The 20,988-nt window shown below is 39.6% G+C and overlaps 1 protein-coding gene across 1 annotated transcript in view; it reads right to left on the bottom strand.

Annotated features, from left to right (window-relative positions):
• The window catches only part of pard3aa (par-3 family cell polarity regulator alpha, a), an 826,722-nt gene that overhangs the window by 373,589 nt on the left and 432,145 nt on the right, over positions 1 to 20,988 (bottom strand). Inside the window, exon 17 of the mRNA XM_055151054.1 lies at positions 13,418 to 13,566. Within this exon, the coding sequence (XP_055007029.1) occupies positions 13,418 to 13,566 (149 nt within the window). The remainder of the gene's footprint in view (positions 1 to 13,417; positions 13,567 to 20,988) is intronic.

Here is a 20,988-nt window from a genome sequence, read left to right as displayed (position 1 = left end):
ATGCTGAGTCTGACGACAGCGACACAGAAGAGGAAGCGGTGCTCTGTTTACCTCTGGAGGTCATGGAGTTGTTCAGACGTGACACAGAGGATGAAGAATTGAATGGATTTAGTGATTTGGAGTGAGATGGAGAGTTTGGTAAACTTGTTCTGTTCTGTTGTTTATGCTGTAATTATCTGAAGAACTGTTCATATGTGGCATTAACAGTCTGTTGTTCTCTCTTCTATTATTACTATAACTTATGTTTCGGGATGAAATGTTGGTTCCTGGTCTCTGATTTTATGAAATAAATTTCCCCCAAAAGAGTGACTTGTAGTCTAGTGTGACTTATGTGTTTTTTTTTTCTTCATTACACATTTTGGCTGGTGCAACGTATATTCTGGAACAACTTATAGTCTGAAAAATACAGTGTACTAAACCTCACCATACTGGTGCTGTGCTCTGTGGCAAGACACGTCACCCACACTGCCTCAATCCCATAACATGTGGCTGATTGTACATGGAAAGGCATCCAGTGTAAAATATGTTACTACAGTAGTTGACTATGGCTGTCTTAGAGTATGTTGCTTTTTGAGACTTTGAGGAAAAGCTTACTGTTTAAAAGTTCCTTAAGTCCATACGTTCATATAGTAAATCTCACCATGCTGCTGTTGTGCTCCTTGGTAAGACGTCATTGACACTGCCTCAAACTCAACACATTTGGCTGAGTATTAGCATTATTTTCTTTATTTATTTATTTTCATTTTTGGAGTTGGTATTTCTTTTAACTTAAAGATCCTATATTATGCAAACTGTCCTTGTATCATAGTATTTATTAGTATTTACTTATCCAGTGGAGGTGTATGCAGTTTAAAAACAATGGAGCATTTCCACTTGACATCACAGAACAGAGTGGGGTTTTTTTTGTGTTTTTTTAGTTTTTTTGAAGATCACAGCTATTGTTTTAGTGTGATTTCTTGACTGTATAGTACACTGGTAGCAATAAAATCCTATCTTATGAATCTATACCCTGGTTTAGAGTTGGTTTACATCAGATAGTACTGAAAAGTTTCCTTAAGGACTAGGTATTTTACTTCTACAGGGTACTTCTATGGGAGTATTTAGGTCACCATGTTACGTGTCAGTTTCGTTTTTGAGTCCCCCCCTTCCCTTTGCTCTCTGCGCTAAGGCCCTCCACCTTCAGAGCGCTATTACATTACAATCTCCATGCATTTTGCTAATGACGCTATTTGACATTGCGTCAGGTTTGTGAAGTTGTAGTGTATTGTTTTAGATGATGTTTCTGTATATTTATGGAGAATTGTCGTGTGGGAGCATGGGCAATGTAGGCTTGTGGGCCCGGGAGAGATCGCTAAATGACTCAAACTTGCATGGATAACGTCTAGAACCTCTCCAGGCATGTTTCTGATAAGGGGACAACATTCTAACATGGAAAGCTTCAAAAAGTCAATTGTGTATGTAACTTTTTGAAGGAGGGTCTGCTACCAGCTTCTCTCCATGGATCTGTTATTCCGTTGCCTTGAATGTCCCACAGTAAAGCATTCAGTTAACGTATTGCATGGAGACGAGCAGGTAAAATCATGCATGTTTCTCAAGTTTTTTGTTTCTAAATTCCTGGTTTAGTCACGGTCTAGCCCAGGTTTAGTCCCAATTATGGTGTAGCGCACGTTTGAATAGAATTTTCTCTGTTGGTGTGAAAATACAGCCAGAGGAGAATCCAACATGATCTGCTCATAAAAACGTCTCAAATTCTGGACCCAAAACTCAATTTCGCTGGTGGAATTGGTATGCAAATGCGGGCTCCTTGAAGATTACGTGTCTCCTGCCAAAAGAGAGCCAGCCCAAGCCAAGGTGCATGTTCGGCACAATGGGAAGGCAACTCCGAGCCACCACGGATACACCATCTCAACACAGCACTGACATCTGCTATGCTACGAGCCAGGGAGGGGATAATGCAAGCTTTCGGAATTCATCACAAAAAAAAAAAAAAAAAAATCATTAAAAAAATATATTTCTGAGTTTAAAACTTGACTTTAGATATTGCATTTTTATTTTCTTTATTTATTTATTTATTTTTAAGGTACACATTTTTAGTGGAGGGTCTGCCACTTGATGTCTCCATGGAAATGTTATTGCTTTGTCTAGAATGTTCCGCAGTATAGATTAAACCTTTCTAGATAAGCAGGTTTCAGCACTACATTACATTACAGTTCAGATCTGTGGAGAGGCGCTCCTATTCAGAGAGGAATTATTGTATTTTTGAGCAAAAGAAACACTGGTAATAGATAAATGCTACCAGAGGCGGCGCTACCATTAGGCAAAAGTAGGCGGCTGCCTAGGGCCCCCAAACCTGGAGGGGCCCCCAACTATTAATCGCCAAGGCCTCAGAGCAATTTGTTTTTCTCTCAATATGACATTAAATTTAACAATAATCATAAGAAAAATAATAATCACCATATGTAATGGATGTAAAAAAAATAAAACTACTTTCAGTTTTAGTTATCTAGTAGGCGACCAAACTAATAATACAAGTTTCCAATCCACCTTGATTCAAATAAATGAGATGTGCATATCTCAAGAACAACGTGGGAAAACAGACGATAAATATATTTAAAAAACAAAAAAATAAAGTGGTGCATTACAGTGAGGGCCCCAAACTCAAGTTCACCTAGGGCCCCTAAATTGCTAACTCCGCCACTGAATTCTACATGGATGTGTTTTATTTCATACCATGGAACATTCCAGGTGAAGCAGCAACATCTCCATGGAGACAAACAGGTAGCAGACCCTCCACAGTGCATCTTTAATGCACCATAGTAAAAGTGAACTGTCATTTTTCTGGTGGACGGTCCTCTACCTCTTTGTCTCCATGGAGATGTTATTGCTTTGTATGGAATGTTATCTATACTATTTGATGGCATTAAACATATCTACGTATCTCCATAGAGATAAGCAAGTGATGCCACCAGGCCACGTGACAGGTCAGGTCTGTGGAGAGGCGAGCCTGCTCACAGAATTAAGGCATGCTTTTCAGAGTAGTTTTGAGCAATACAAACATCTACTGTATAACTGAATGAATGCGAGACAAGTAGGTGGTGGACCCTCCATCAGAGAAGTCACGTTCAAACTTAAGCAAAGTTATCTGTCCACAAAGTTGGTACCGTTTTTTCTGGGCTATTAGGCTCTCTGGATTATAAGGCATCATTGAATGGTCTATTTTCAAACTTTTTTCACAAATAAACCACACTGGACTTTAAAGGAAACACAACAGTGTGATGGGTCATTGGGACTTTGTTTGTGGCGTTCACTGTGACTCTGGGCTTTGTTCAGTTGTGGCGTGTAGGGAGGGTGCTGTCTGGGGCCAACGGATTGTCAGCGTGTTCGCAGTGACTCAGTAGTTCAGTCGTGTCTAGAAGTGGTACATTGCACTCGCTTTTTCGGTTCGTTCCTCTGTTCCGTTCCTCGTCGGCGTGGAGTGATGAGTGTGTCTGTGGGTGTTTTTCGCTGTGCGGTTGCTGTCTGCTCCGTGTGTGTTTGCGTGATCTGCGGGTGGTGCAGCTTTGTAGTTTACTGAAGTTGTGCTGGGACACCCGACTGGATTCGTGTATAGGGTTCTCTGGATTGTGGGGTGCGCTGTCATTTTTTGATGGGGTTGTAGGCTTAAGAGCGCGCCAAATAGCCTGGAAAATATAGTAGTCTGTAATGATTTAACGTGAAAATTTCAAAATCCAAGGACAAAATCACAATTTATGTTCTCAAATCAAGGCAAACTACACTAAATCAATCAAATCTAACCGTCAAAATCAAGAACTCTTCTGAATTGAAAGTGATTTTAGTCATTTCATGCCTTCAATTTTTGCCGTGCACCTAGGCTTGTTCAATATGTGACAGATGGTCATTTTGGGGCATCAGTATTTATTAAGGGTACTTTTTGTTGGTACTAGTGGAGAACTTTGTGTTATTTTTCTTTTTTATTTTGTTTTAACAGCACCACAATGTGACGTTTCAAGGTCTAGCCCTTCATCAGACATGTGGGTTGCATAAATAACTTCTGCGACTCATAATACTTGCAGAAAAAGGGATTATCTTGTTTTTTACGGTGATTGTGTCATTGTCATAATTTCGTTTCAGTATTATCATTTATTGTCTATACTTTCTTCACTTCAAATTTGTTATCAGGCCTCAGTGCATCACAATCATTTTTGTTTTCATTGTTTATAGTTTGCGAGAGAAAAAGTAGTCCCTCCTTTTGTCATACCTGGCTGTTTACGTGTGAAGACACCGCTCCTCTCCTGGGACCGTTTGGAGTGACAGCTTGCCTTATGCTTGTCTATTATCTGACGCCGATCGCACAAAAGCTCCGCCTTCAATCTGCTTTTATTTAGGACTATGGAAATGCGTATTCCCCAAATGCGCGGTTTGACACTCCGCGCACGTCCGGGGGAGAAATGAAAATCATCGGAAAGACAAAGGCACCGTGTCCCAGCGACCCAAGAGCCAATGTCAACTGTCGACAAAATGGCTTCCGCTGAGAATTCGAGAATTGATGTGAAATAATGCAATCGTGAAAAAAGACTTCGGGGATCAATCAATCAAACGTGTTACACAAAGTTGCAGACGTTTGAGTGGGCGTCTCTTTGTTCACTTAAGAATAAGAAATGTTCTGATTGGTTCGTCGCCTTGTAGATATGTTACAGGTGCAACAAGTAACTTTTTGGGTTCGTCACCTGTTTGTTTCTATGGAGATGTCATTGCTCTGACTGGAAAGTTCCACAGTATCATTAAACCACTTCTTGTGCAAAGTTAATATGAAACAAACATTTTAATCATCAAAATTAAATGTGTTACATAAACGAATTTCCTTCAACTAAACAAGAAACAAAACTGTAGCGCTATAACAAAATAATTTAGTAAAATTTTAAAAAAAAAATCCTCTTGGTGATATATCGATACAGCAGCCCACGATATCGATACTGTATCATCACATTAAGTGATACGATATATTGATATTTAAATACTTTTGCACACCCCTAATGGCTCTACTATATAGTTATATTCTATGACACTATGGTGCATTATGTTATATTTTGGAGATTTTAAATTTGCAATATTGATCTACAACTACTTCATAAAAGAAACAAGACTGCTGATTTCTGTATTGGAAAATTGCAATGCCCAGATATTTGGAGCTGATTCCTCTTTATGGTACATCCTGAACATGTACTAAGGATGCACCAATACAGTACTGGTATTGGATATTCCATTTTGGTCCATAAACTAGTGTAATAAGACGAAATCCTGTCACATTTGGCATTTTCACTGTTTCAATGACTAAAATGTTTGTGTTTCATATTAAATTTGCACAAGTGTTTTAACAAAGACAGCCATGATTTAGCCTTTATTTTTAAATGAACTGTATCGAATCGATTTGAAATATATCGTATTGAATTAAAAGTGCACTGTATCGAGATATGTATCGTATCGTAGCCTATGTATCGTATCAGCAATGTCTGAATGATACCCAGTCCTAATCTGGATCATGTTTTACCACACACCATTTGTATTTAAAGAAAATAAATTATACATTCTGCACTGGTATTGGTTGATATCAGGAATTGGCAGATACTTAAAGCCAAAATATCGACATCGGTATCGAAACAGAAACGCTGGATCGGTGCATCCTCAACCCCATCAACCCAAACCATGCTCAAACTCTTAAATATAATGATATTACTTATGTTCACTAAATAAATCTAACCTCATATGCACTTTAAGCATCTTGCCCAAGGACATAACAACTGCATTCTTCTGAGAGAGCTGGGTTTGAACCACCAACCTTCAACCCAGATCAGCACACAAACACTAGCAACTGATCTCCTATCCTAAAATACCCAGCTGTAATTACTCAACAAGTCTGGTGGTAATACAGCTCCAAGGCCAAGGACGGCTAACTGGAGAAGATGCATTGGAGTCAAATGTTTAAGTAGATGTTGGTTTGAGGGGGAGCGAGGGGGAGCGAGGGGGGGTACAGCTAATCCCTATGAATAAATCAGCGGGGGACATTACTGGAACAGGAGCCCTCCACTATAATTAAAGCCACTCAAACTCTGCTCTCTGTCCCATCACTCACCATCGGACCCGCGTAAAGCTGTGGGTACAGACAGGGGCGCCATTTACACATAATTTATTCACAAAGCCCGCGCGGTAAAAGGGTAATTACGTTCAAAATAGCCTCCAAGGTGGACCGGGGGAGGCCGAGTCTCCGAGTCCGGGTATCCCAGCAGAGGAGAGCCGTCTCTGTGTGGGAGGGGGTCTGCGGGGCCCCTCCGTCTCTGCCAGCGCTGGATCATTAGGCCGACACGGGACGTCCTCCGTAAGCTCAACACGTGGTGATTATGGAGCAGAGGAGTTATGGCTTAATCAGGGAGGTATGGACAGTGTAGTGACCCAAGTACTCATATTCTCATTATTAAAGGTGTAATGTGTAACTTGTCTGACGAATGTGTGTCTCCATGGAGATGTTCTTCTTATGTTATTGCTTTGTCTGGATTGTCCCTGGCCTTTAACTTGGCAGGGGGTCACCAATTTGTCTTCATTCAAAGAGATTAGTTAAATACCTTACAGTGGAACATTCTAGAGGTATTTTAGTCTTTTTTTTTTTTTTTATTAGGAATGGGTGAGATCGGTTATATCAATTCCAATATCAACACTGGCCGATATTTGCCAATACTTTTTTCACACTCCAGCCTGTGTAGCCTGTATCATCAGCCGGTTTTACTTTGTGGAAACCATCTGTCCTCACAGCATTAGGATTCGTTCACTCGACGGTAGGCGGCAACTTTTTTTTAACTTAACTAATTGCTGGTATTTGGTCGTGACGTATGTAATGTGCCGCTACCGGGGCTAACTGGTATATTAAGCTTTTCCCAAATCCCGTAGAAAGAAGGGTAATAACGTCTTTCCCCTTGATAAAATTCTCCAAACATTCTCTTTGTTCCAGCTTTAAATTCTCGATCTCGTTAATCGTTGCCAACACAAAATGTATGGCTCTTTGCTGATTGGCCGGTGCCCAAACTCACACTTCTGGGGTTCTTGCCAACCATCTAGTGTGTTCTGATTCCTGACCTAGTCGCTGGAGAGAAATGAAATTGACTGGAGGCACTAGGTGGCTCCAGCCTGTCTAGTCTAAGTGTGCCACCACGTGTCATTCTCAGTTTGTCCGCAGTCCATCATATTTGTTAGTATTTTTTAAACAAACTAAAATTAAAAGTGAAAACCAAAGCGCAATTAGACTAAAATATGGCTGTATGTTTGCACAATCACCCAACAACTGAAGCAAATCTCGAGATGCTCACGAATATGATATTATTAATCAAAACAATGGGACTTATCAAGAGGCAGACAAGATTTACTTCAGTTAATTCAGTCAGAGTTTGTTAGTGATTGCCTCTTGGTTGTGGGAGAGAACCAACTGCGGTTTAGCCTCCACAGCAGTGGCATAACACCTCTTAGCCCATTGCACCCCACCAGCATCTACTGGGACCGACAGACAGTAACACAAACCCTGAGGAAGCTACCTGGTTGACAGTGAAATATTATCTGCAAAAGTTCAGTAAGGCTACATTTATATGATGACAGTCTGAACAGAAGATGCAAAAATGGTGTTGCATCTTCACTTTCTATTCCGCGTTTAGATGAGCATTTTCATGAGGAAATCTGCGTGCATATGGTGATGCAAAAGTGTGTGGAATTAGATTGTGTATGCATGCCAGGAAGCTAAGTGATGACACTACGTGGTGATGTATGTAACGTAAACCTGTACGCGACGTGAGCAGATCTCACCAGAGTTTTGCGTCATGGGCAGTGTAGACGGAAATGCTACGACGGAGTGTATTCAACTTTTCCACTCTGGAGGGTGTTTTCAGATTTTTGCGTTTTTAACCCCCAAAAACACCGTCACCATCTAAATGAAAGGCACTTCCAATAAAATATTTTGTCAGTTTTACCTGCAACTGTTCTCGTGTAAACAGGCCTTAAGTCAAGTTGTTTTAATTAACTTCAGGATAAAATCAGGCAGCATTTAATTTCTTTATTCAAGTTAAATTCCATGTGCCTTGCTATGGATTTGAAAATTTAAATGTCAGTATTAGCAACTCTGAGTTATCGGCAACAGCAAACCAAATATCTGATATCAGAATCAGCACCAGATATCAAATCATTCTTAATTTTTTATGAGAACCATTGGAAGTAACTGCCAGGAACAAACAAGTTTTCCAAATTAACACTTTCAATTAACCCAAAATGTCAAAAGTATTCAAAAACTTAAGGCATAGGCAATTGTTTTTTTCTTTTTATTACCATGAACTATTTGATGAAACTAGATTACTGAGGGTTTTCTTTTCTTTTGCCAATTTCGGGTGTGAAACTGGGTTAGCCTTTGTGTCAAATCCTTTCCAAAACTTGTTCAGCACTACACATTCTCTCAAAATCCTTTCTCCCATTATGCCGCAATTACATCAGACAAAACTTCCATTCAAGTGCACCTATATTTTCAGTAATCACCGCTTATGAGCTAGTTATGACAAATGAGTGGGCCTGCTCGCTCCAAACCCTATTATTGACCTTTGAACTTTGAGAACAATCAGAAAAATCAAAATGGCTGATTGCGGTCACTTTGGGCTTACCTCTCTTTGTTCTTGCGGTGCCATCAATTTCATCCACTACTGTTAGGAAGCAGAGGAAATAAAGCAGAAAGAGGGTGTTAGTTAGCGTTAGCAACAAGAAAAAGCGCTAAATAGCCTAGCGTACGTGCTAAATTGCTACGATTCGATGTGACCCCGGCGCTTGTCAATCAGGAGATTTCACAAATGACAAAAACACAATATATTAGCGGGTTTGGCACGCTTCAGTCGTGGTGTTTGGTCTAAGTGGAAGGGAATTGTGGGTAGTCAGAGGAGGGTTAGCGTATTAGCATAGCAGAAATAGCGGCGGGTTTCAAAGGTGAATTCCATCTGTGTGTGTGATAGGAGAGCCTGGGAGACAATTATGAGGGACAAACATGCAGAGATGGAGGGGAATGGAAAGCAGGGATGAGGTGGGTCGAGTCACGGAAGAAGCAGAAGAGGACTGGTAAAAAGGCATGTTTTTTATATATTTTATTTATTTATTCCAAAAACCAGAGTTAAAAAATGGGTTTAGGCTGTTTACGAGAAGTAAAAATGAACAGTCGGAATGTTTGGTCTCAACATTTGCGGTGTTGGTGGTTTGTTTTTCTCTGCTGGAACGTCCGTCTAATGCTTTTCTCCATGGACATGTTATTGCTTTGTTTGGAATGTTTCACAGTATGGCATTGAACTTTTCTTTTCTTTCTTCATGGAGACCAAACTAGACCATGTTACAGGTCAGATCTGTGGAGAGGCGAGTCAGAATGTCTATTTTTCTAGGTATTTTTTTCAGCAGTAAAACCACCTGTAATTGAATAAATGTAAGGTAAAGCTGTTTAATGTCATACTGTGGAACATTCCAGACAGAACACTGACATCTCCATAGAAACAAGTTACATAGTGCACCTTTAATGCCAGTTTTGTCAATAAAATAAAACAATAACAATTATTTAAAAAATGCTATAAGGTTATTTTTTGTTGTTTAATGTTAAATCTACTACAAAACACAACAAAAATTATTTATTGTTAGTAGTTTTAACTATTTCACTTGTACAATTCAAATAAAGACACACATTCCATTGCATAATTTATTTCATTTTTTTCTATATTTTTATTAGCTTAAGTAGAAGTCCACTTTGATTCCATTTGCAGATCAGTTTGCTTGAAATAAGCATAGTTCATTTGAAAATAAATAAAGATTTTGCTAACCTGGTCAAAACTGGGTATGCGCCGATTCTGGTATCAGATATCGGCACTGATCCTGAAAAAATTGCTGGAGTTGATATTGGTTTCCATATAGTATCTGTCCAGCCGATATCCTGGTTAGACATACGTAATGATATAATAAGACTATTTATTGATCGTAGTTGCCCTAGAAAGCCTCATTTTGGAATTTTTGGTTGTTGTTGTTGTACTTCAACAGTTGCTTAAAAAGTTGCGTAACACATTTGGATCAGTTTTGTCTTATTTTATTTTTTGCTGGAAATAATTGCTGTTTTTTAGTCTGTGCTCTGGTATCAGTTGATATCGGGTATCGGCAGACACTTGAAGCTACAGAATCGAAATCATTATCAGAACTGGAAAAGCTGTAGCAGTGCATCTCTAGTCAAACCTACTCAAATCTAAGGATACATCCATCAAAACTGAAACTAAATTGGCATTAAAGGTGCACTGTGTAACTTTTCGGTGGGGTTCCGTCACCTGCTTGTTTCTATGGAGAAGTCATTACTCTGCTTCAAATGTTCCACAGTGTGACATTAAACAGCTTTACCTTATATTTATTCAGTTACAGGTGGTTTTATAGTTCAAAAATATGAAGAAAAACTGGTATTCTGACTGTGAGCGGGTTCGCCTCTCCACAGATCTAACCTGTAACTTGGTCTGGTTTGGTCTCCATGAAGATAGAAAGGTTTAATACCATACTGTGAAACATTCCAGACAAAGCAATAACATCTTCATGGAGAAAAGTTTCTGACAGACCTTCCAGCTGAAAAATTCCACAATGCACGTTTAACATCGAAACTAATCCTGGACTAGACCAAGACTAAAACAGGACCAAACCAAGTCTACCATTGATACCAGACTGGACTCAAACCAATACGCAACAAGAACAAAACTGAATGCACCTTTAGTGAATTTAGTGTGGTTGTAACAAATGTATACAAATGACTATTTAAAGGAACTTAGTCAGATTCATTACTAGTCATAACTTCTCTGAAACCTATAATTGTAGAAACAAGAATAACAAAATTTGCTACTAACTGTCCTATCATAATCCAAGTGATATGAAGGAGATGGGTGGGCAGGATGATTCCATTGTGTTTTCCGTCTACTGTCTTATCATTGGCGGATTGGGTTTCCACGCTAAAATCTTTCACAAAAGCTAATACGGCGCGGACAGATAAGCGCGCTAAGTGGATCCCCGTTCTCGGCGTTGAGGACGGACACAATAAACAGCAGTGTAGTAGCAGTCATCCCATTTACAAAAAGACGGAGGCACTTTAGCACAATTAGAAAGCTTTTGTGATCAAAGTCTATGATAAAAAGTGCATTTCCAACAAAGACCACCCCATTATGTTGTGTTATCTCTTCTGTCTGAGCCGCACGAGCTTCCTGTCTTCAGCCATATTCAATTATATTATCAACGCGGTGTTTTATAACCAAAGGAAAACAGCTATTGGATGACTTTATTTTTTGGGATAAAAGTTGGGAGTAAGGTTTTTTGGTAAAGGGTTCATATTACGCTGTTTTCTGATCTGTTCTAATGTTGTTTCTTCATCACAAACAGACCTGGATTTGTGTTTTGTTTCAGTCACACACTTTTAACACACAAACCCTGTATTTTTAGGCTGAGTTCTTCTCTCAAACTGAAAACACTTTGTTCCGACTTGTAGCTGTGGTTATGTGGTGATACAGGAAGTGCTCCACTGTGTTTTTAAACTCCATACACCTTCATTAGAATAACCTGTTGACTTGAAAACTACCGCTTCATGACATCACAAGGTGGAACAGAGCATTTTGAGCTTTAGAAGATGTAGACCAGACACGTCAAACTCAGGCCCGGGGACCAAATTTAGCCTGCAATATAATCATATTTGGCCTGCAAGATCATATCAAATATATATTTGAGCTGCTTGCCGGCTACAGATAGACTATAGAGACAATTATTTATTTAAAATTGTGTTATTTTATTTTATATTATGCTTGTTCTGGATTAGCCAGGTTGGCGCCACCATAGTGCCTCTGCTTAATTTCATTTCTTCCAGGGACTAGGTCAGGAATCAAAACACACTAGAGGGTTCACAAAACCCCCGGAAGTGCGAGTTCGGGCACCAGCCAATCAGCGAAGAGTCATATACTCTGTGTTGGCAACGATTCCCAAGATCGAGGATTTAAAGCCAGAATAAGGAGAATGTTTGGTGAATTTTATCCAGGGGGAAAGACGTTATTGTCCTTCTTCCTACGGGAATTTGAAAAAGCTTAATATACCAGTTATCCCCATTAGCGGTGCATTACATATGTCACAACCAAATAGCAGCGATTGATTAAATGAAAAAAGTACCAGCCTACCTTCGAGCAAACAAATTCTAACACTGCAAGGTCAGACGGTTTCTGCGAAGTGAAACTGAATCCAGAACTAGCCTGATTCATGAGCCAATGTTTAAGCAAAACTATTATTAAACATATATTTTAATTAGAAAAGGTTTAACATTACATATCTCGACAGAAGAGAAAACAAGCAGATGTTGCTGAAATTTCCCATTAAATATTTAGTTTGGCGCATGATTTAGTCTCAATTTTTAATTTTGGCATCTGTGAATTTGAGTTTGGCACCCCTGATGTAAACAAACTAATAATAAAGACTTACTCAAACATATGTGAATGAAATAAAACACAACTGCAGGTCTGTTTTTGAGGAGGTAATAACATTATAACATGGTTAAAAGCTTGAAAGTGTCAATTTTGTGGAATATCGGACCTTTAATAATTGAAATTTGGTCAATTTCGAACGCAAATTATTATAAAATATTAAAGGGGGCATTCCTCTTTTTATGTAATAATGTTAAAATGGTCTAACTCCAGCAAAAATATATTTGCCGTGGATTCAGATTGGTTGTGCTTGTATATTCTATGCACCTCAGATTAACAGTGTTTCGCCTGTTGATGGAAATCCGAGATGGGGGTTTATTTAATTCTTTTTTGCTCTTAAGTAGCCATATTGGTTGATCCATGTGCTTCCCTGATTGGCTAATCCACCTGTCAATCATGCCCATCTGAACCCGGGGAGATAAAACCAGTATAGAGCTTTGTATTAGAGAAGTGTCAGCATAATCCTTCAGTTGTCCAGGTGGGATATATGGCCAAAGAAAATTTAATTCTATCAAGTGTCAAGTTTTTGTTGTTGGCCTATTTTTGTGGAAAAAATTGTCCATAATTGTTCTTTTGCCATTGGAGAAGTGTGTATTCTTGGTTGGCCAGACAACAGATATATTGTTAAATCAGGACTAAGGGTCAAAATGAGACTGCTGTTTTCTATCTGCATCTAATAATTATCATCCGTGAACGACAAAGTTAGTGGGTAGTTATGTGTCATCTGTGTAAATGGCTTCTTCGACCAATACCAATCTCTCAATCAAAAAAGTCCCAAGGTTGATTCAGAAACCCATTCACTCACAAGGTGCAGTTCCACCAGCTTATCTCACAGGCAGGAGCACATAAAGGGTAAGTCAGTCAAAGAACATGCAGAGACGTACCTAGATCCATGCTCTTGGACTTGCGTGATCGTACGATGTCCAGCTGGTTGGCGTTCTCGAACTGTTTGGTCCGTTTCTCAGACATGCTCTGCCGGCCGAAGCCTTCTCTCTGGAACGAACCGTCAGCCTCTGCGTCCGGACTCAGGGTGCTGAGAAAAAAAATCAAGACAGAGTAAGATGTGAGGCCCCTTTGCTTGTAAGTGCTTAATGGGAAACTATAACAATGGTTTTGAAACAGCAGGTAGTCATCTTTTTTGAGATTTTACCATAAAAGTTTGGTGGATTGTGAGATTGTGTGAAATGTTTGTTTTTCCAGTATCCATGCAAGAGGCTAGCTAAGGAGCTGGCTATGGAATATTGAGATGTTACAGGCTTTTTACACCATATGTGGCAGAAAATGTGGCAGAAGACCTTCCAGAGGAAACACTTTGAGGGAATGGACTAGGGGTGTAAGAAAAAAATCAATTCAGTGATATATTGTGATACTTCATTGTACAATTCTCGAACTGATTCAAAAAGGATCTGATACAGCTGTGTTCTCTTGAAGGTGTAGCTGGCTGTATTATTACAAGCAATTACTGATAAATCACAATATATTATCCATTGTTTTAGTATCGGGACATATGATATATCAAAACATGACATGCATATAATGATATGTATCATATTGTCAGACTCAAGGCGATGCACACCCCTAGAATGGACCATTTCATCACCAACTGAAACACCAGAGTTGAGTAAAAAACAGGCCTTTCCTGTTGTGTTCACCTGGCTCCTCCTGGACACTGCTGTGATGACAAAAAGGAGGCACAGTTTTGACCTGCTGACCCTCCCTGACCAGTCCTTAAACTGCACGGAGACCTTTGACTGAGACACAAAGGCCACAAAGAAGCACAGTGCAAATGTTGCAGCAGCAAAACCTGAAGTCTCTCTCTCTTTCTACAGACAACTGTGGAAATATTGTCCTTAGATATCCATTTGTGTTTTGCCCAAGGACACTACAACTGTCAGAGTTGGAAGCACACCAAAGGTCAGATCCATGGACCACTCTCCAAGGATTTGAACAGACAACATTTAGATCAGTGAACAAACACTCTGAGGACCTTCTAAGGACTCAAAGGACATTATTTTATCTTCTATCATAAAAGTAATTATTTCAGAAAGTTTGCTTATGAGGTGAGGGAAGAGTTGGAAATTTGAGGCATGTCGGCATGTTATTTTGTTGTTATCCTTTAGACTTTTTGAATTTTGTCTACTCTACTTACCAGTTTGAACTTCTATACCCTATCTTACCTCAAATGCCCTTCGCTTCCACCTACACTTTATTATTCACTTTCTTGACTTTAATTAGAAAACCTGCTCTGAAAACTGGCCTGTCCACTGTGGCTGGAGGCTGGGGTCACTGCCACTCCCCCACCCCCTCCCCTGCCCCTGTCCCCGTGAGGGGCCTATCTGCGTCTGGATCTTAATGGAAAACCTGGGAGGAGAGGCACAAACAGACCAGCTTAGGGGCCCGTGGACATTAGCATACACAAGAGCCCGGCCACAATTAAGGTGAGGACTTGTTGGCATTTAAAGGCAACGCAAAGACGGGTGATGAAGCTCTGATGAAGTCTATAGGTTATTAAGAGAGGAGAGTGTGGAATGCTTGATCAATGTGTCCTATTGAGATGTTCCACTGGCATTGTCGGACATTTTAAGATTTAGATGTTCAATTTCATAAACTATGTCCTTAGATACGAGGTTAACATGTTAAAATCACGTATAGCTTTGACTGATAACAGTTCTAATGCAGATTTATTTTTAATTACACAAAACATTGTGAACAAGTTGTTGCTGTATCCAATCAGAAAGCAGAATGAGACTCACATAACGCTTCTCATTTGTGTTGCCAGTTCCATTGATTGAGTGATTGAACTGATGTGTCCAAACGTTTGACTGGTAGAGTATGTATCTCCAAGAGAAGCTAATTATATTCAAGAGGTGGGACCAAGTCGTTGTTTTGCAAGTCTCAAGTAAGTTTCCAGTCTTTGACCTCAAGTCTGAGTCAAGTCCCAAGTCAAGTACAGACAAGTCCAAGCAGAGTCTCGAGTCTCTGGCCCATAAGTTCGAGTCAAGTCCGAGTCATGTGCTTTGAGCTTCAAGTCATTTCAAGTCTTTAAATCAAAGTACCAAATATAGCTTAGATTTTTGCAATTTGTGAATTTTTCCTTTTTAAATGTCTTGACAAGACATTAGTAAGTCTTTATTTAGTAAGTCTAAGTAAGTCTATTTATGTATATGGCACTTTTCATTACAGTCAGAATAGAAAGAATTCAGATTTAAAAGTGCTTCTCAAATCTTTTAAAGTCACAGGGCTCAAGTCCAAGTCGATTCCCAAGTTTCACTCCATTTTATCAAGTCAAGTCTAAAGTCCTAAAAATAGTAACTCAAGTCTGAATTCAAGTCACGACTTGCAAGTCCCCACACCTCTGTTATACACATTAGGCGTCAGATCTGTGGAGAGGCGACCCTGCTTATAGTGTTTTTGTGTCCATTCTGCATTATGGCATCATCTGCTGCTTTGTCTCGTTAAAACAGCAGGAAAAATCATCCTGGGCTTCTCTGTCATCCTCCACAGCAGCTGAGGAATGTACCATGAGATAGATCTATGTTGCTTTTCCTTGTTTCTGTTCTGACAAAAGATGGAATCCTTAAATCGTCCACAAAACCCAAACTTTTCTGTCCATGCACTCATCTAACCAGGAATAAAAAGTATCTCCATGAAGCGAAACTATTTCCTTGGCCTATAAAACATTCCCAAGTACACCGCTCCATTGTAACACGAGCGACTGACGATTCTCCAGTACCTGTTTGCATGTCCCCATTCTTATTTAGCTTGTCAAAACCATTTTAACAAAAGACAGGCCTTCGCGGACCTGTCATCCCGGCCGTCTATAGTGTCTACCTGACAACCGGAGCCCCCCTCAGGACCCCCCACCACCCCCTCCCGCCCGCACAGGAGCCAATGGGAACGCAGATCTATTATTCATGTGTCCGTCAAACATGACTTCACTCTGCCTCTCATCAACCCCACAAAGATCCGAGGAAAAAAGGGGGTGAAAATCAACGCTGTCCTCCCGTCTCAGCAAATGTCATACAGCCGAGCGTGACTGAAGAGGACTGAGGAGCGGGTGAATACAAAGAAGAGGGGTTTTGTCGGAATTGTGTGGGGAACTGTTGGAAAAGTTGTGATTTTCTGAGAGTTAAAGGACACATACTACTACTTTACACTGTATGGTTTCTGAACTTGACTTAACTTTTCTGGTTGAGGGTCTGTCACAACCTCCTTGTTTCTATGGAGATGTCATTGCTCTGCCTGGAATGTTCCACAGTATGACATTAAACAGCTCTACCTTACATTTATTCATTACAAGTGGTTTCATAGCTCAAAAATACCTAGAAAAACAGGCATTCTGACTGTGAGCAGGGTTGCCTCTCCACAGATCTGGCCTGTAACTTGGTCTAGTTTGGCCTTCATGAAGATAGAGAGATTTTATACCATACTGTGACTTAAAGGGGCTGTCACACCTCGACAATTTAGCCAGCATATACCGATGTATGATGTATGTAAATTTGGCAAATCTGCTGGCGTACGTCAGATAAGTTCTAGGTAAGTATTGTATAAATTATGAGCACGCTGAAGCATGCTGGCATACGTTGGCATACGGCAAGGTCATTGAAAATTTTGAGCATGCTGAAAATTTCTCAACATATGTCAGTGTGTGCTTATACGTCCTACATACATGGGCCTTAAGTTGTAGGTAAGTGATGCAATCGTTGACACACGTTCATACAAGTTAATTGTAAGTCCAAATACGTTGAGAAAATGTCTAGCGTACACGACTTATGAGTACCTTGCTTTGAACCTACATATTTGCACATTTGCATATTGACGTATGCAAACATGTCTGACCTGTTCCGAACATGTTCCACAGAACTTACTGAACATGTTTCTAACTTAGAACTACTGTATAATGGCGTATTGACAGCGTGTAGAGAAATTGGTTTATAAAAATGGGGAAACTGTCAGTACTCCTCCAGACTTCATGGTCTGGAGTTGTCTTCAGTATGACAGTAATTTATTTTGCTACTGCGATGTCTAGTGCAGTTATGAATCGTCGAGGGACAGCCTTTTTATAGGCGATGACACATGAGCATCGACGATACACTGCCGTGCGCTTATGCATAAGTTAGACGTCGTTGGGCAGAAGTTGTGGACGCTGGCAACACGCTAAGCATTAGTTGGTATTAGTTATATATAAGTTATCAAAACATTCTATACAAGTTTCTAATACATTATGTATACGTCCAACTCGTTACGAATATGACATGTATACACCCAAAATAAAAAAATAAAATCAAATAAAAAAGCATCAATAGTTCAGCGTATGCCAGCATTTTAGGGAAATTCTGGTATGTCGGCATACGCTGGCTATATCGTCAAGGTGTGACACGGCCATTAGAGAGAAAGCAAGAACATTGTTATAGAGAAAAGTAAGAAAAGTACACAGAAGCAACACAATGTACCTTTGAAGGACACATACCATCCACTGTTTGTAGTGTTACTGGACTTTCTTGTGTTGATGACGATTTATGAACTTACAAACTGGACAAGGTTTCTAGGACCTTTCTTAAAGGTCCTATATTACGCCAAATCGAATCATGTGAGCTTTAAGTCATGGTCGAATGTTGTTACCTCCTCAAAAACAGACCTGGAGTTGTGTTTTGTTTCATTCACACACGTTTGAATAATCCTGTGTTATTAGTCGGTCAACATGTCTAAAGGTCAATATGCTCTGTTCCACCTTGTGACGTCATGAAGTGATAATTTTCAGATGAACAGCTACATTTTACCTTTTGTTCAGTCGAGATTGGCAATAATTCTAGGGCTAAAATCAACCAAAAGATTCTAGTGAAGGTGTATGGAGTTTCAAAACACAGTGGAGCACTTCCCGTATTACCCCATGACATCACAAGGTGGAACAGTGTTTTTTTTGTTTGAGAGAAGAACTCTTTTGGGTGTGGGTTTGTGCGTTAAACGTGTGAATGAAACAAAACACAACTCCAACATCAGAACACAGATCAGAAAAATGAGTGAAAAGAGAAGATTAAATTGTGTTTTTTATGATTCTTTCCAAACTACGCCTTTTTAACGTCAATATTTCAAACTATTGCATGACGGCGGAGGCAGCGAAGCCAAAGAAGAAGTCATCAAACTGTAAACTTTCGGATAAACTATCTTAACACTTTACACTTTATGCAACAAATCTCCATCTAAAATGTATTGATCGCCATTATCATTCACACCATTATAGAAACCTTCCCTCACTCCTCACTAGAAGAAGGATGGCTCCAATCCAAAGAGCCACATTTACTTATCAGCGCCAGGGCCTAATGAGCTGAGTACCCCATTCATTTGAGTGCGAGGCCGCCGCCGAGACGGTGATGGCTGCATTGTATCCTCTCTAAAAGACTCAGAGTTATAGCCTTTAGAATCCATTAGGTCAAAGCAACACTTCATTAGAGATCTCACATTCCGATCACAATGCGCGTCTGAATACTACCTACTGCCGTGTACCTGGGGTGTGAGGAAAGTGGAGGCTGCCCTGAGGTGTGCCAATGCCAGTTCAAGGCGACTAGAAGGCTGTTAGTGGAGAATTTAACCCAACACCTTCAGGTAAATAGGTCAGAATTAAAGGTGCATTGTGTGGCTGTTCTGGTGGAGCGTCTGTCACCTTTTTGTTTCCATGGAGATGTCGTTGCTGTGCCTGGAATGTTCTGCAGTATGACGTTAAACAGATCTGCCTTACGTTTGTTCAATTATAGTGGGTTTAAAGCTCAAAAATACTTTAAAAACATTAATTCTCTTGACAGATCTGACCCGTAACTTGGTCTGGTTTGGTCTCCATGAAGATAGAAAGGTTTAATACCATACTGTGACAGATCTTCCACCAGAAAAGTTACAGAATGCACCTTTAAAGCCCCCATTTTTGTTTACCCCATTGAATAAATTGCCAAAATTTGCTGTTGTTTTATAGGTTTCACTTTCGTTTTTGATGCTCTTGAGCTTCCCCTCTCTTTGCTTTAGTCACTCCCCCTTCAGAGCGCTATCACAACATAATCAGCGTGCATACTTCTCATGAAACTACCGCACATTGCATCAGGTTTGTGAAGATGTTTTGTTCAGTTCTCTCAAGAGAGATCACTAAATTGCTAAAACATGCATGGATGACATCAACAACTTCTTCAGACATGTTTTTGATGAGGAACAACATTATAATATGGTAGAAAGCTCCAAAAATGTAATTAATACTGCTTGTTTACAGCTACAATTAACTGAAAAACATGAATTCTTATCATGTGCAGACTTGCTTCTCCATAGATCTGACTATTAAACTGTCTCCATTGTGATTTATTTCAATATTTTGGAATAATCAAGGCAAAACAGGAATAGCTCCATGGAGAACAGCAGGTGGCACACCCTCTAAAGATTAATTCGTATGGATGTAACAATATCCAAAATATCGTGTTATTGTATCGTCAAAAGTCTCACAATAATATCGTGGGCTGTCACAAAATATCAAATTACAAGTTCCTTTGCTTAAATGCAGGTTTTATAGTAGCAACAGGCATGTCAAACTCAGGCCCGGGGGTCAAATTTGGTCCACAATATAGTTATATTTGGCCCGCGAAATCATATCAGACATGTATTAGAGCTGCCCGCCGGCTACAGATAGACTATAGAGACATTATTTATTTAAAATTTTGTTATTATTTTATATTTTGCTTGTTCTGGATTCAATGTTTAAGCAAAACTATTATCAAATCTTTATTTTAATAAGAAAAGGTTTAACATTACATATCTGAAAAGAAAAGAAAGCATGCTGATATTGTTGAAATTTTACAATACATATTCAGTTTGGCCCATGACTTAGTCCCAGTTTTTAATTTTGGCCTCTGTGAATTTGAGTTTGACACCCCTGGTTTATAGACATCGGGAACTACATATCCCATGATTCATTTCAATGCAGACAACATGAAGAAATATGTTTTTTACTTGAATTTTTGGGATTATGACCAAAATCTTGTCAAGGTATTTTAAAATAAAAAAGTGTCCTATCTACAATTACATTAGCCTCTTGAAAACATCGCAGTAAATATTGTACCGTGAGCTGCATATTGTGATAATATCGTACCCACAGATTTGAATATCGTTACATCCCTATTAATTTGTGGACCAAAAAAACCCCCCAAAACGCCAGAGTTTCAACATTTGTAGATCTTGGATATTTCAAAAACGCATTATCGCTTCTAAAATAAGTCTTCATCTGAAATTATGACATCAAGATCTAAACTCCGCCAGTGGGTCTCTCTGTTTTTCTTCTCCACCCAGCCTCTAGCTTTAAATGGAATAGCGTGCCCGGTCTGTTTGTATAATACATTCTTCATCTGGCCTTCTTTAAACTCTATTTAAAAGCATTGCGCGGCGCAGATGCTAGCTCCCGTCGCGCTAACTCCCCCTGTCATGT

Source organism: Boleophthalmus pectinirostris, unplaced genomic scaffold (genome assembly GCF_026225935.1).
Source record: "Boleophthalmus pectinirostris isolate CB_2022bp ecotype Guang Dong unplaced genomic scaffold, ASM2622593v1 HiC_scaffold_15, whole genome shotgun sequence".
NCBI lineage: Eukaryota > Metazoa > Chordata > Actinopteri > Gobiiformes > Gobiidae > Boleophthalmus > Boleophthalmus pectinirostris.
This window is presented reverse-complemented; position numbering and strand designations above follow the sequence as displayed.